Below are 15296 nucleotides of genomic sequence, written 5' to 3'. Positions count from 1 at the left end.
TTGACCAGATGAAGATTTCCAATAATTTCAGGAAGATTACAATCAGGAATAATTCCAACCTGGATGCTGAAAGAGTAACATAACTAGGAATGAAGTTGTGGCAAGATTCCAGCCCTCCAAGTGCTGCACGTGGGAAGGAAAGTGGCTGCCAAGTACAGCCGTACGGCTGCCAAGTACACCCAACTGGTTAGAAACCCCAAACCCCACGCTGAACTCTGTCAGAATTGCTGAACCTCCAGAAAGAATGCCGTACAATCTCCAAGATGCTAATAGCTGCAAACAAATCCAAACCACTGTATTGGGGGCTACGTCCCAAACAGGCAAGGCATTGGGGTTGGCGTCCCAGATGCTGAAAAGCTCTTCCAGAGCCAAATCTCAAATCCAAGATGTAAAATGTGTAAAAGATGATCATAGAATGAAGCTCCTATCCCCTTATAACCCCTCTCAATTGCAAATCGAACCCTAATTGTCTCCAAGTGGCGTGGTCTAGTGGAAATGTTATAATTTCTTATTTTAAAGTGGTCATGTTACTAGAAAATGACCTTTTTTCTCATAGACAGAAATCCGCTCACTAAATTGCCCTGAGACCAAAGAGAAAGATTTAAAGAATTTCAAGATCTTTCCAACGAGCTATCACACAATAGGATGCGCATCCAGATGAGGCCAAAATCCCCTTATTACTCCAAAATGGCTAACAACTTAGCCTTATTTAATTATTAAACGCTAACTTAGGAAATATTAAAAATATAACCCAAATAGCCACAAAATGCCCAACTGACATTACAAACCCTAAAATCATCCTGTCACCTGTCTGTGACTGAAGTCGGAAATCAAGGATTCACTGGTAGTCTCATCCCTAAAATCTAGGGATGCTCCTAAAATTTAGGAAACAAGCCCGATCTCTCTGAAACTGAACCCAAAGAGGCATCTCATGGAGACCCAACCTTGGGCATGATCAAACCTCCTAAAAAGTAGGAATTGCCTCCTAAAAACAAGGAATGTCTCCCAATTGATCAATAACTGCTAGAACACCAAGTCTCCAACACTGAATAACCATACCGGGTCTCTGTCCAACCCTGTCAGCCTACACGACCCCATAATAAGCTGACTCACATGTCTCTGCTAGACAGAGCTAAAGAGGGGACATGACACGCAGTCCAAAGGCTAATCCAAATCAGTTTTAGATCTCCTTATTCAAGGGAAGTTTGTTAATGTCATATTGGCATTTAATTTATGCAAGGTAGGGTCTATAATGATGACCAATTCCCCTTCATATCGGTGCTTTCTTCCAAAGACATTCTTTGTAATATAAGGCTATGATGATGGCCAACTCTTAAAGTGGTCAAAACATATTTCAAAATGAGGTTGACTTCACTATCATTTATCAAGACAAAAGATATTTATTTAACCAATGTTATTGCATAAGGAATGATGATGATAGTGAGCAATTATGTGATTCCAAACTGCACCCATAAAATGTGATAAATAGCAGCAAGTCAGCAATTGGAGTTAAGGATATAAGGCAGCTATCAGTATGATTAAGTGGTATTTAAATGATAAATGGAGAGATTGATATAAAGGTGGCAGCAATTAATCTACTAAAGACAATGGTTAATATCTAAGAGACAGTGATCATCTCAAAAGCTACAATTTGTATAATTTAAAAGGCAGCGATTGACAACAAATTCAAAAACAGCATTCATAAGTCTAAAAGGTAGCGATTAGAGTTGGATAAAAGGAAGCTTTAAAGCTTACTAAGGGCAGCAATAAAGATTAATAAAGGCAACATTTAAAGTTAATGAAGGCAGAAATCATTTCATAACAAAAGTCATGTTTCTTTTGAAGGAGATCTCTATTCAAAGAGGTGTATCACTTCACTTGGAGATGGGAACATAAAAAGGAATAAGATATTGTGGAAAAGAAAAGTGTGGAGATTAGAAAACGATATTATGTAAACCAGCAGCCTAGTATCTAAAAGATAGTGATCATCTCAAAAGCTACAATTGGTATAATTTAAAAGGCAGTGATTGATAACAAATTCGAAACAAGTGATAGAGATTCATAAGTCTAATACGTAGTGATTAGAGTTGGATAAAAGGAATCATCTAAAGCTTACTAAGGGCAGCGATAAAGGTTAATGAAGGCAGCAATCATTTCATAACAAGTCATGTCTCTTTGAAAGGAGATCTCTATTCAAAGAGGTGTATCACTTCACTTGGAAATGGGAACATAAAAAGGAATAAGATATTGTGGAAAATAAAAGTGTGGAGAATAGAAGTCGATATTATGTAAACCAGCAGCCTAGTGTAAAGAAAATAATTAATATTTATTCAAGACAAATTTGTGAGGAAGATGTATCTGTAGTCAAGACAGATTTGTGAGGAAGATAATTTTTATAGTCAAGGCAAATTTGTTAATAAAAGAATATATGGTGCATCATCTAAGAACAGATTGGTGAATGAGAATATATGAAGATTTGAGAAGAAAAATATGATGCAGATTTGGTAAAGGAGATAGATGATATCAGCATGGAGCATATATGAGTAAATAGGAGAAATTTATGAAGTATATGAATGTGGAAAGACAAGGAGAATATAAGAAGACAAAATGTAAGCATGCAAGTATACTTTGGTAAATGAGAAGAGGGCAATCATGGACTGAATAAATGAAGGAGATCATAATATCCATCATCTGTTGAAAATGCAATGTCATGAAGGAGACATTTTGTCAAGTTACAGGTTGGTACCTCATATTAAAGAGATTGGTGTCTCTTACTGAGTTGGTGCTTAATTGTGGGGATTGGTGTCTCTAATGGATTGGTGCCGACAAATCATTTAAGAGGGGATTGGTTTCTCTAGTGAGTTGATGGCTACAAATCATTTAACAAGGGATTGGTGTCTCTTGTGGGTTGGTGCCTACGAAATTTGTAAGAGAGTTTTATATAAGCCATAGTTGAACTACTCGCCAAAAGCAAAAACTCACCAAGGCCTAAAAAAAAAACTCGGGAAAAACTCGGCCAGTACTCGGCAACTTAAAAAATTGCTTAACTTTAATTAGAAATGCATTTTTTTTGCAAAAATTCAATGAGAAGGTGCATCCAATTAGTCAATAAATGAAAACACAAAAGAACCAAGCTGAGTCTAGATATATTTAAATGCAAAGTGGGTACAAAATCACATCCTCATGAGGAATGTTGATGGCTGGAAGCAAATAGTAAATAGTTTTTGTAAAACTAAAAGTAAATACATCATTACAATTACATCTTCCTCTTCCCAGCTCTAGTAAAAACTAGGGGAGAGGTAGAACTAGAGGGTCTAGTCCTAGAAGTTTGTTGTGGGCGTGATTGTGCCTCCTCGCTCAGTATGTCTGGCTCGGGCTATGGCTCGTCCTCCATCCTGGATGAAGCTATGTCTCTACCTGCTCCTAGCACTGGTAATGACTCCTCATCCTCCTCAATGTCATCCAGTGTGAAACCAAATCCACCCCCTCCTCCTCCATAGCCTGCCTCTCCAAATTAGTGATGTCATCCTCTGTAAACAATGGAGGTTTGTCCTATGATGTCCAATCACTGTAAGGATCTATATTATCCAAGTCAATTGGACCAGTTGGTGCTTCCTCTACCTTCCTTATGCACAACTGAAGATTACAAGGTCATTGAGGCGTTTTTGCGCTAACTTACTCTTCTTCGTGTGGATGGCTTCAAACAAGCCTCAATTGTGCTCACAACTGGATGAACTACAAGGCTGACATAAGATTTTGCGGGCAAATTTTTTGAGATTTGGGGTATTTCCACCCCAACTTTGCCACCAAGCATTTGCAAAATAAAATAATGAAAAGTTAGAAAGCAAAGAGAAAAGTGAAAACATAATTTATCAATTTATCAATCACTTTAGACCCCAAAATCCAAATGGAAAATGTTATGCCTGGGGTTTGAGTGGTTCTTCCTCTCCTGGCCAGCTCTGAAGAGAATAGCTTACCTCTTGCTTCCTCATAATTTTGGAGTTCGGGCACAACGAGGTCTCTCACCTCAACCTCGAGTATCATCATCTGAATGCATGCAGTGAGGCCCTCCATGACCTCTCCATTAGGATCTAAGTAAGAACCCCCGAACTTAAAATGAGGGTTGAGGAAGTACCCTGTTGCATGAATGGGTTGGTGGAGTTGATTGTTCCACCTCTTATCAATAATTTCCCAAATGGAATCAAATTTTAGTCTATCCCCCTTGTAGTAATCTTTGATAGACTCCTTGGCCCTATCCATGGCCTCATAAATATACCCCATCGGGGTTTTATCCCCATCTACCAAGCGGAGATCTCTAATCAAGGGCTCTGACACCTACAATTGAAAAATACAAATTACAAAATAATTAATTAATGAAGTTACAAAGTAATAATGAAAGACTTGAATCAAGAATAATTAAAAACTCAAGTTTTGAAGTTACCTTCACAGTCTCTGCAACCTTTTGTGCAAAATGGTTGTCGAAGACTATGCATGCGACACCCTCTCATTCAACATTCTTTGAATAAGGTGAGTCTAGCCATGCTTGACTCACAAACACTTGTTTCAAAGAAGTCAATGCACCAAGAATGCTTTGCAACGTCAAGAAAATCGTTGCAAACCTTGTGACACCGACTCTCACCAAATCTCTCCCTTGGGTGAGCTCTCTCATCAAATGTAGAACCCAAGGGTGATTGTAAATATATTTCGTGATCCTCCTTACATCTTCCACAACTGGAGTCACCCAATCAAGTTTTCCTATGTCCTCCAAAAGAAGGTCAAGGACATGTGCTACACAAGGTGTCCAAAAAAGAGTGGAGTGTCTATCTTGGAGGATTCTACTTGCCGCCACATATGTTGCTGCATTATATGTGATTATTTGCACCACATTCTCTACTCCCACCTCCATGACAATGTGCTCCAACATTCCAGCCAATGTTTCTGCATTTTCACCTTATTGGAGGCATCAACCGATTTCAAGAACACCACATTGTCCTTGCAAGCAACCAAAAAATTAATAATGGTGCAGTTTTTGCCATCTGTCCACCCATCAGAAAGAATGGTGCAGCCATATTTTCGCCATTCATTTCTTTGGTCCTCCACCACTTCTTTTGCCCTATCAACTGCATTTGTGAGCAACCTACAAGAACAAAGTGAAATTAGGTCTTAGTACACAATTTTGATTTAATAAACAAGAAAAACAATTAAAAATGAAATCAAGTGGACTATTTACTAACCTCCCACCCAAATCCTTGCGAGAAGGGGCCTTGTACCCTTTTCCTGAAACTGTCATTGCGGTAACCAAATTTAGCCAATAAGGACCGTCTGCCACATTAAATGGGATGTTGTTGAAGTACCTAAAATCAACACATGCAATGTCTGTTTTCTCATGTGCCTCCCTATTCCATCCAATGGCCTCTAATAATGGTTGTGCTCCAGGTGTGTTCCTAGGCACAAAATAACTACCTATAGACTGATGGTGATGCAGCAGGTACTCTACTAGAGGAAGCAAAAGTGGTGGCCGAGGTGGTGCTAGGTTTGTGGATACGTGGGCCACGACGAGAACCCACTATGCCCTGAAGTGCTTCTTCTTCTTCTTCAATGTCAATTGAAGCACCTTGAGATTCAGCTATGGCTTCTCTCATGGCTAGTTTTGCCCTCTCCCTTTGCAATTTTTTCTCTTCCCCAATTGAAAGTAAGGCATTAATGTCTCTTTTAATTTCTTCGGTGGCCCCAAGACATACCCTAGCATCATGCTTCTCGATGCTTGCAAGGTGGTATTTGAGGCGGTTCATGCCTCCATGAATTATTTTTTCACATTTAATGCAAACCACCGACCTAGGGTCCGGTCCTTCATAAGCATACCTCCAAGCCCTATCTCTAGCACCTTTAGGATAGGTGCCTATATATCCAAATGGGCATGGTTCTAGTGGCCAATTATACCTTGAATTTGCTATACTGAATTAATGGTTAACTATTAACCTACACATACAAAGTGAAAAGACAGTTAATATTTTAGTTTAACAATTTAGCAAACTATCTAAATTAGTTTAAATAAGTTTAGACATCATTCAAAGTTTAAAAAAATTCAAAAACTAATAGGGTTTGAATTTTTTTTTTAAACTAGAGATTCTTCAAAAAAATAGTGAAATTTCAACAATACTTGTCAAAAATAGTGTTAAATCTTGTTCCAATGACTCAAAAACATTTTTGACTACTTAGGAATGATTTTCTATTCATCTAGATGCAACAAAAAATAAATTTTAAATTTTAAAAAAAACATAGAAAAAAAATCAGAAAACCTACCTGGGAATATGATTTTTCTTCAAAAACCACCTCAAATTGATGGAAATCAGTAGTCAAGTGTTTGGAAGAGCTTTTTTCCCCCTTTCAGCAAAATAGAAGTCAAGAAATGATGAAATAAAACCTTTTTTTGCCGTTTTTTCCTCTTAAACACTAGCGGCCGAGTCATTAAAACTCGCGAGTTTTTTACTACTCGCCGAGTTTTCTGCAAGGAGTTCATCTATGCTATAAGCAATATTTTTGTCGTGGTTTTCTCCAATAAGGGTTTCCACGTAAATCTCATATTCTTCTTGTGTGAATGATATTGTGCAATTATTGTGGTTTTTAGTTTGAAAAAGTAAAAGTTTATCTTATACTAATAGTCAAATAACATAGCAAAATACACCACCGTATATTAAAGTTTTAGTTCAAATAACATAGCAAAATAGTAAATACACCACCTGATCAAACATCATATGGATCATCAAAAATATCATCATCATCCTCCATATGCTATGGTAAATTAGAACCACAAACAATATATTAGAATAGAGGGGAGTATATTTTGATGGACCAAGTCGGAATATCGTAGAAAGATCTAGTTTTTGATAAGGGTAAGCCAAAATATTTAAGAGTAATGATGAAGGGCATCAAGGGGCTCTTGTCTCAACACAAAAAAAAGCGCATCTTCTTGACATGATGATATTCACAATGCAAGGAGGGTACAAATAGAGGGTAGTTTTATAGAAAATGGAGCCTCCAAAGAATGGACTTAAGTCACTGCCATAACAACAAAAATATCAGTTCCACATAAACTCAATATGGAATGAATGAGGTAAATTTAACCTCAAGATTCTATGGTCAATGAGTTTTTAACAACAAATAAGCATGAAACAAAAATTATACTTGTCATTTATTGCTCTTTCTTGTGGAGAAGATATGTCCTTCATTCAAACAGATATCTAACTAGGTTTAATAGAAGAAGATATGTCCTTCATTAAAACAAACATCTAACTAGATTTAATAGAGAACCTAAGAACCCTAGCATTGTCTCTTTTCAAATAAAATATTAACAACATATAATCTTGTGTATTAGTCTTCTAAGGGAAAAGGTACATGTTTAGTCCTTTAGAAATACCTTTAAACGAAATACAAATGATAAATCATTTCGCTTGAGCTGCTCCTGGAATCAAATGTAAAATGAACAGAATTAACAAATATTTAACAGTGTTTCCATTACAAGAAAATCATTACCACCCTAGCAGCTCCCTAAGTATTTTAATCAACTAGCTTATGCTAATAAATAATTGAGAAATAGTTTATCATAAAACCCACATATTCAAAAATAAAGGAAATAATGTACACAAGAGTTAGGAAAGAGAAGATAAATTGCAATGGCATGATCATAGAATGCCTAAAGGTATTCAAGATAAATACTGTTATACCCTCGAGAGATTATCCTTCCTGCCATACAAATGCTACATGTACATAGTACTTAGTATTATAAATAAATGACTGGATTAGAACCAGGACTTAGGCTTTCCTAAGCATAAGACTCGTGAATAGTACAATGCTAAAAGTTAATATTATAAATAAATGATTGACATAAAGAAAAGACTTAGGCTTCCAAAGACTAAGACTCTTGAGAACATCACAAGGCAAAAAGAAACACATTTCAAAAGTATTAAAAATTTGAAATCTTATGAAACATTAAAAAAGAACACATGTACATCCATCAGGCACAAATTTGGTGCCTGGTGGTATTGTTGAGATTGTTATTTTTGGGCAAAAATCAGGTGTACCCCAAAAGGGAACATTGCACCTAGAAAGAGCACAACAATTCCTATTTTCAAGTTGGACAATTGATGACCAATTATTGACATGGGAAAGACCTCCTTCACTTTGGCTCTATTGAACAAGGAGGTCTTCCCTAAAGTATTGCAACAAATATCATGTAATGTCCCTATTTTCGAGTTCCTGGCGAACTCCTGAGTATGTTAGCTCCCACAGATTTTAGTTCCAAACTATTTCTGCAAATTTCACATACTCTCAATGGTTGTGAGGGAAAATAATTGTAATGTCCATTGACAAATGAATATATCAGATCTGAAAACACTTTTGATACTTTTTTATTTAAAATTAGCAAACAATAGAAAAATTGCAAACTCACAATAGAAATGAACCCTGAAAACACACCTAACTTCAGCAAACTTTCATGGAACTGATTTATAATGAATAATATAGATTTGCACCATGAAAAAATATTATTTATGTTATCTTATACTGCTGCAAATACAAAATTACATCTGCTGCAACTTCTTACAAAGTAGGAAGCAAAATGAATCACAAACATACATTGAACTTTATCCAGTACATCCTTATGGTTTGAAACCCTTAAAGAACCTATCCATATTTTATATTCAAAAATGCTAATTTGAGAAATTGCGGGATGATTTAGTGCTCTGTGTGTCCATCAATATTGGTTTAGAAGTAACCGCTCCATAGGGCCTGAATTCCTAGTGAGACATGACTGGTGTGAGAGGGAAAAGAAAAATCACTTCATATTGGAGGGTTTTGTGGACCCTGAACACCTAGCTGCCCCTCCTTTTTGTCTTACTTGCAACTTCAAAGAGGAATCACTGACTTTTGGATCTGCATTGTGTGCAAACTTAGAAATTTGTATGGATATCAACGCATTTTGGAGTCTGCAACACCGTTAAAAAAAGTTGAGGGTGTACTACAACTTCAATTGGAGGACTCAAAATTATTTCAGGTTTTCATATTGGTTTGAATTTTAGTTTGAGCAATACTGTTCAATAATATTTCATGAATATTATATTCACTTTTATCGATTTGGCTACAATATCAAATTAAACTAGCATTTATTTATTTAAATATTGCAATGAGAAAAAATAAATAATTAAAAAATCAGCTTTATTAAAAAATTTTAAAAGTGATGTCACCTTGGGCCTAGAGACACTTCTTAAACTCACTTGTAACAAACTTTTTAAATTAATTATGTGTCACATTTTTAGAATATAACGTAAAGTTACTTTTTGACAACAAATTTAATTGTTTTTTTGTTTTTACCACCCCATTAGCCTACAAGAAAATTTGAGGAAATTGTTGATTTTAAGTAATCAGATTAGCAATATAGAATGGAAAATCAGAATGCAAAGTAAATCATACACATAACACACATGTACCCTGGGAAAACCTCCCTCTTGAAGGAAAAACCCAGCAACCAAAGATCTAGATTAGGCAATAACCAATTGAGTTTACAATGAGCTTCAACACATGAAGCTGTCAGCAAATATGCACAGAACCCTAGGGCAGATAGCAATCATAAACTTATCTGCAATACAACTGTTGCTGTGACAAGGAGGATGGTAGATTGAGGTTGCTGTCTACAAGATTGATCTGCTGTCACAAGGATGATGTTTCGCTGACCCTCAGATGATGTTCGCTGCCCCCTTTAGACCAGTTCGCAGTCCTTCAAGGGAGTTCGCTGTGCGTTGATAAGGTTCGCTGTCCTCTAAATGTAATTCGCTAACCTCTGAGTATAATTCACTGATCACAGAGAAGATAGGGATTGTATTTCCTGAATATGTGTCTCAATGATATTAGCATAATATATATATATATGAGACTCTAGCCATCATTTTGCTTTAGGTCGGCTAGGAGTCTAATTACAATGCAAGACATAAATTGGCGCCAAAATCAAATAACCCCACACGTTACATGAACCGCCTCACTTAGGGCACGTTAAACACAAGATGTTTAAGCCTTCTAAAGGCCGACAGGGCTATACACACGCCAGGTGTGCTAGGTCGGCCCTAGAAAGGGCTCCGACCTAGCTACTTATAACAACAGAAATATGCTAAGAGTCTTCATTAATTTTATGCTATAAAAGAGGACATGATAGATTTTTTGGCAATAAAGAGTCCTAATTGTGTTTTTGTCAAACAAATTGATAAATAGATAGAGATCAGTCATTATGTGATTAGTTCGTTAAAGGAATTGTTATGCTACTTATATTATGTAATGTCCTCACTTTTACATCATCTTGTCCTGCATGCATTGGCCAGAATTCAGGGTTTTCCGAAGGTTTCTTGATGCACAAGGGGAGTTCCATTGTTCTTGGTGAGCTCAGTTCCCAGTTAAAGTGGGTTTCAACAGCAATTCTATTTTTAGTAAATGCCATTTTGGGTACTTGGCATTGGTTTCAATTCCAGCTCCACTTCAGTGTTCTCTCTTTTGAAGCCGGGGCGAAGTTATCTAAGGTGTTGGAAAATAATATTTTTATATTTCCCACTTAACTGTTTGAAAAAATTACTTTAATATTATAACTTAAGTGATTAATATTTTATAAAGTAGGTCTCAAAAGGGTATGCCTAGCTGGGAGACATGAGTTGTTTTAAAAAGTCATTTGGGGGGCTTTTTCAAGAGAGTATTATGTTTGAGTATTTGAATTTGCCCAAATCTCTCCCTCCAAGTCTTTATATTGGAATTTGGGCTCTTATTCTCTCAATTCTGGTTTCGTACACATAACGAGATGTTGAAATGAACCTGGAGAGTTCTTCTTGGGATTTGTGAGGAGGAAAACCCTTTGCAGTTGGTCTGGCTTTGGTGGTCAAAGATCCACCTTAGCTGGTTGTTGGATTTCAGTCAAAGAATACTTCAATTTTCAGAATTTTGGTGAAGTGGGTTTTGGTTAAGATGAGGATTTATGAGAGGTTCTTTCGAGTTGCTTTCAAGTTTTGGAGTGGATTGTTAGTATTTTGGCGAGGTTTTTGTTTTAGATGAGTTTTGGTAGAATACCCAGGTTGGCCATACCATTTCGGCTAAACAGAGAATCACATTTTGGCATGTAACTCAAGGAGTTGTTTCTAGCTTATGGATATTGGTTCCTTATTTTCCTAGCAGCCTAGCGATGCAAATCCATATATCATTTGCCATGTTTGATGCACATTTTATTTTATAAGTGAAAATCGTTCTATGAAGGTAGCTCCCATCTTTGTATTGGCACGTGGGAGTTTGTAGAGGCATATCTGCCCTCTTTGGTCTGCAGAATCATCTTTTTTTGAGGCATTTAGGCTTTCCAAATAAATCTGGACAAGTTCATAACAGTTTGTGGCTAAGGGAAGTGATTATCACCAATTCATGTGAATCGTCCTTCATGATTTTGGCACCCATGTTTCTGTAGCAGGATGTCCAGTCGTAATTTTAGAAGTTGGGAAGATCAAATAATCATTTAAGATTACTCCTCAAGTATGCAGTTGATTTGGTATTGAAAAAATTGCTGGAGAAGGCTCAAAATACATCCCATAGACCATGTTTAGGGCAAGAAATGGACCCCAAGCTTTCATGTGTGTTGCTGGTTACTAATTATCAGTCAAATCTGCATTCTACAGATTTGCAATATCTATAATTGATCTACTTTCGGTGTCATGTGATATGATTTGATGATACAATAAACATCTTAGTGATTCTATGCACTTGTTCTTTCATTATGCTACGTGTTGAATGTTTCTAAATGTCATTGCAACGAGAACACGAATGAAATCTGAAAACAACAAAGAACAATCAGAAAACAGTGCACTATCCTTTCCTTGTGATCATTCAATCAGCAAAACAAATTCAAAATAAAAACCCCACAGGAATATATTACATATTAAGAACACAAGAATAAAAAATTAAGTTATTAACTCAATAAGAATTCTCAAATTCCTACAATTTTACTCTTTCACACAAGCATTATACAGATAGTAGTTGTTTAGAGTTTAATATGCAATTCCACATACCTGCCCGAGTAATATTTCATTTAATTCGCTCATTGAAGGAGTTCGCTCCACAAGACGAGCCTGAAATTTTGATAAAGATCATACAAGATCAAAAAATAGCAAATTCCCAGATACAGCTAGCATAGAATGCATAATAATTTAAATTATTCTAAATAGGCAGCATGCAGAATACCCACCATAGATATTACAATACCAATGCCTACATAAAAATAAAAAGCACTGAGTTTATAAACATAAAAATATCTGTAGGGTTAAAAACTCCAGGCATGACTAAATTGTAGGTCATCAAATGAATTGCATGATAGAGTCTAAGCAATACAATGACAAAATATTAAAAAAACAAAACATAACCAATAATAAAATTTATATGTTGATTAACTTGGATAGACACTAAGCATACATTATATTCTTCCTGACTAAGTGGTAGACAAGAATAAGGCCAGCTCAGCCTTTCTTTGAGGTGGCATCTCACCATACAAGGAAGGATCAAAGTGAACTATGATAAAGCTACTAAAGAGAGCCCTTCGTTCTGCATGTGGTATCAACATATTCGGAGATAATCTAAGAAGAGCACTTCTTCTTTGCGAAAAGCTTAAAACCTTCAAGATTGCCCCAGCAATCTTGTACTAAAGAAGATTTCAAGCTAGCAGTAGAAGAATCATCACAGCAAGTGAAAGCCAGTGATGGCAAACAGACATGATTATAATACGTATTGCTGGATTTTTACAAACCCATAGCCAGCTAGATGTCATCCACTTCAGGAGAAACAACAAGATTGCTTGACCCCGCCAAAGAGAGTGGTCAAGCTGATTTCCAAGGATGAATGCAATTTCAAAATATTCCACTGGTACAGATGACCCCCAACTTAGATAAATCATTAAAACTGAATGCGACTCTAATACATACATGCATACACACACACATATATCTATGTATGTATGTATGCATATGTATATGTATGTACATTTATATACATTTTGTATATACATTATATATATATATATATGCTAGTTTAATACATGTCATATACCTATTCTTCATATGTTGAGTTAATTCAATATCTTCATGTATCAAATATTTTTAAGTAAGGGGCATATTGTAACATTTTTTAAAGCATGGAATCATGAATATTATTAAGAAATTCAAAACTATTAAACTATCAAAATTTTGAATTATCAAAAAATATTTTTTAGCTTGTAAAAAGTTTTTTTTTCTTTGAAGTAGGTGAAAATCCATTAATCTATGGTAATAAATTTTCACATTTATTTTTAAGAATTTATACTCAATTGACCATTAAAAAATTGTGAAGAGATGATTATTTAAATTTTCATGAATAATTATTTTTAGAAAGTTTAAAATTAAAAATTATATTTGAAATGAAATTCATGCCTGTGATTTTGATTTTCTGCTGTTTTCATGATTTTATTTTATGTTTCTTCTTCCTTTTTGTGAGTTTAAATTTGTGTTTCTTTCTTGTTCTTCTCTAAATTTAATCATTTTTTATATACTTTTTTATTATTGCTGTTGTATTTGTCTAGTACATTTTTTTAATATTTTAGTTACTAATTTAATACATTGGCTATTTATTTTATTTTATTTTTATTTGTTTTATATATATAATAAAATAAATAGCCACCATATTAAAATAATAATCATAAAATATTTTTTTTAAAGTACCATATACGTATATATACATATATACCAAAGAAACAAGACTTGCACAGACTAGCCCAAACTCGGCAAGTCACAAGTCAAGTCAAGCCTTGCGAATCCTAGGGACTCGGACTAAGACTCAGCCAGGTCTGGGGCAGTCTCGTCACCTAGACTCGGCCAAACTCCTTTTTAAGTCTCAAAATTTCAATTATTTTTTTGTTTATGACATGCCCCCAAAATATACATGAAATATAACATTTAACTCCCCATCTTTGGCTTCAAGTCAGTCTTATTCTCTTCATCAAAATATATACATGTAATATAGCATTTCCTTTCTTAAACTTTAAGCTATATTTCATGTATATATTGGCAGGATACTTGAGAGTGGTTTCAAATCTCTAGGAATTATAATGCAAAATCTAGGTTTTAGAAGATCTTATAAATTTCCAGACTTAATCAATTTTTTAGTAATCAGCAGGCTCCTATCAGCATTCTCTCGCTCTCTCTATCTCACTCACTTTATCTGCCCTAAACTCTAGACCCTCCATAACTCTCAACACCCACCATGAATTCAAATTTTAGTAATCAGCAGGCTCCTATCAGCATTCTCTCACTCTCTCTATCTCCCTCACTTTATCTGCCCTAAACTCTAGAGCCTCCATAACTCTCAACACCCCCCATGAATTATGGGACCTAGATATGGCTCGAAAGAAATAGTAGAATATTCAATGGCAAAAATAACAGCCAAGACCAATTGTGAAAATAAATCTCCATGGCTAGTTCCCACAGCATTACTATTCTAAAAAGACTAAATCCCAGGAACCAACCCAAAAGAAATTATTATTTTAAGCAATTCTTCTGAAGTTAGCAAATATTATGTGATAGTTCACCTAAAACTTCAATTAAGGAGTTTGGAAAATGGTGTCCCCCTCTTATTGAATGAATTGAACTAAATTGTGATGGGGATTCCAAAAAGAAACCCAATTCTTTGAGTATGGAGGCTCTTCTTATAGATCACAAAGGAGCTATCCTTCTTTTGGACCTTATTTTTCCTAAATTAATTGGAAAAACATATGATTGTTATAGGTGACTCAAGTGCTATCATCAAAGGAATGTAGAATAAGGATGTGTAAAACTAGCATATCAACGAAATTCTTGAGGAAGCTAAAGATTTTTTTATTAAGTTGAGAAATTTTTGTTTTCAACATGCTTGTCAAGAATAGAACAAAACAACCACCAATTCACTGGTGAATCTAAGCTTACACGAACTTCCACTTCTCTAAAGTTGGTAGTGGCTTCAAAAAATATGTGACTTTTCATCCCTTTTCCCTCCTTGTTAATGACGATAAATCTTCAGCTCAGTATCCTTAAATCATCTTTCCTTTTAGGGATTTGTCAATTTTCTAATTGTCAATATTGGAAAGAACCTTCAACTTTTTTTTTTCTTGTGCTCATCCATATTTTTCGGGATCCTACCTTTTTAGTATGTTCTCGTCCGACAACCTTTCCGAGCTAACTTTAATTCCTTGCCTTTCCACCAGCACCCTTTGGTGTTTTCTT

At 35.4% G+C, this 15296-nt stretch overlaps 1 protein-coding gene across 7 annotated transcripts in view; it reads right to left on the bottom strand.

Annotated features, from left to right (window-relative positions):
- LOC131049560 (uncharacterized) overlaps window positions 1-15296 on the bottom strand; it is a 234492-nt gene that overhangs the window by 120301 nt on the left and 98895 nt on the right. For all 7 annotated transcript variants that reach the window (XR_009106811.2, XR_009106806.2, XR_009106815.2 and 4 more), the window contains 2 exons: window positions 12084-12143; window positions 7418-7462 (listed from right to left, as the gene is read on the bottom strand). Coding sequence is in view for 4 of the 7 variants with exons in the window: in XM_057983861.2 (XP_057839844.2) it covers window positions 7418-7462; window positions 12084-12143 (105 nt within the window). In the remaining 3 variants the exon portion in view is untranslated. The remainder of the gene's footprint in view (window positions 1-7417; window positions 7463-12083; window positions 12144-15296) is intronic.

Source organism: Cryptomeria japonica, chromosome 2 (genome assembly GCF_030272615.1).
Source record: "Cryptomeria japonica chromosome 2, Sugi_1.0, whole genome shotgun sequence".
Lineage (NCBI taxonomy): Eukaryota > Viridiplantae > Streptophyta > Pinopsida > Cupressales > Cupressaceae > Cryptomeria > Cryptomeria japonica.
Note: the sequence above shows the minus strand (reverse complement) of the source record. Positions and strands in the feature narration are given on the sequence as shown.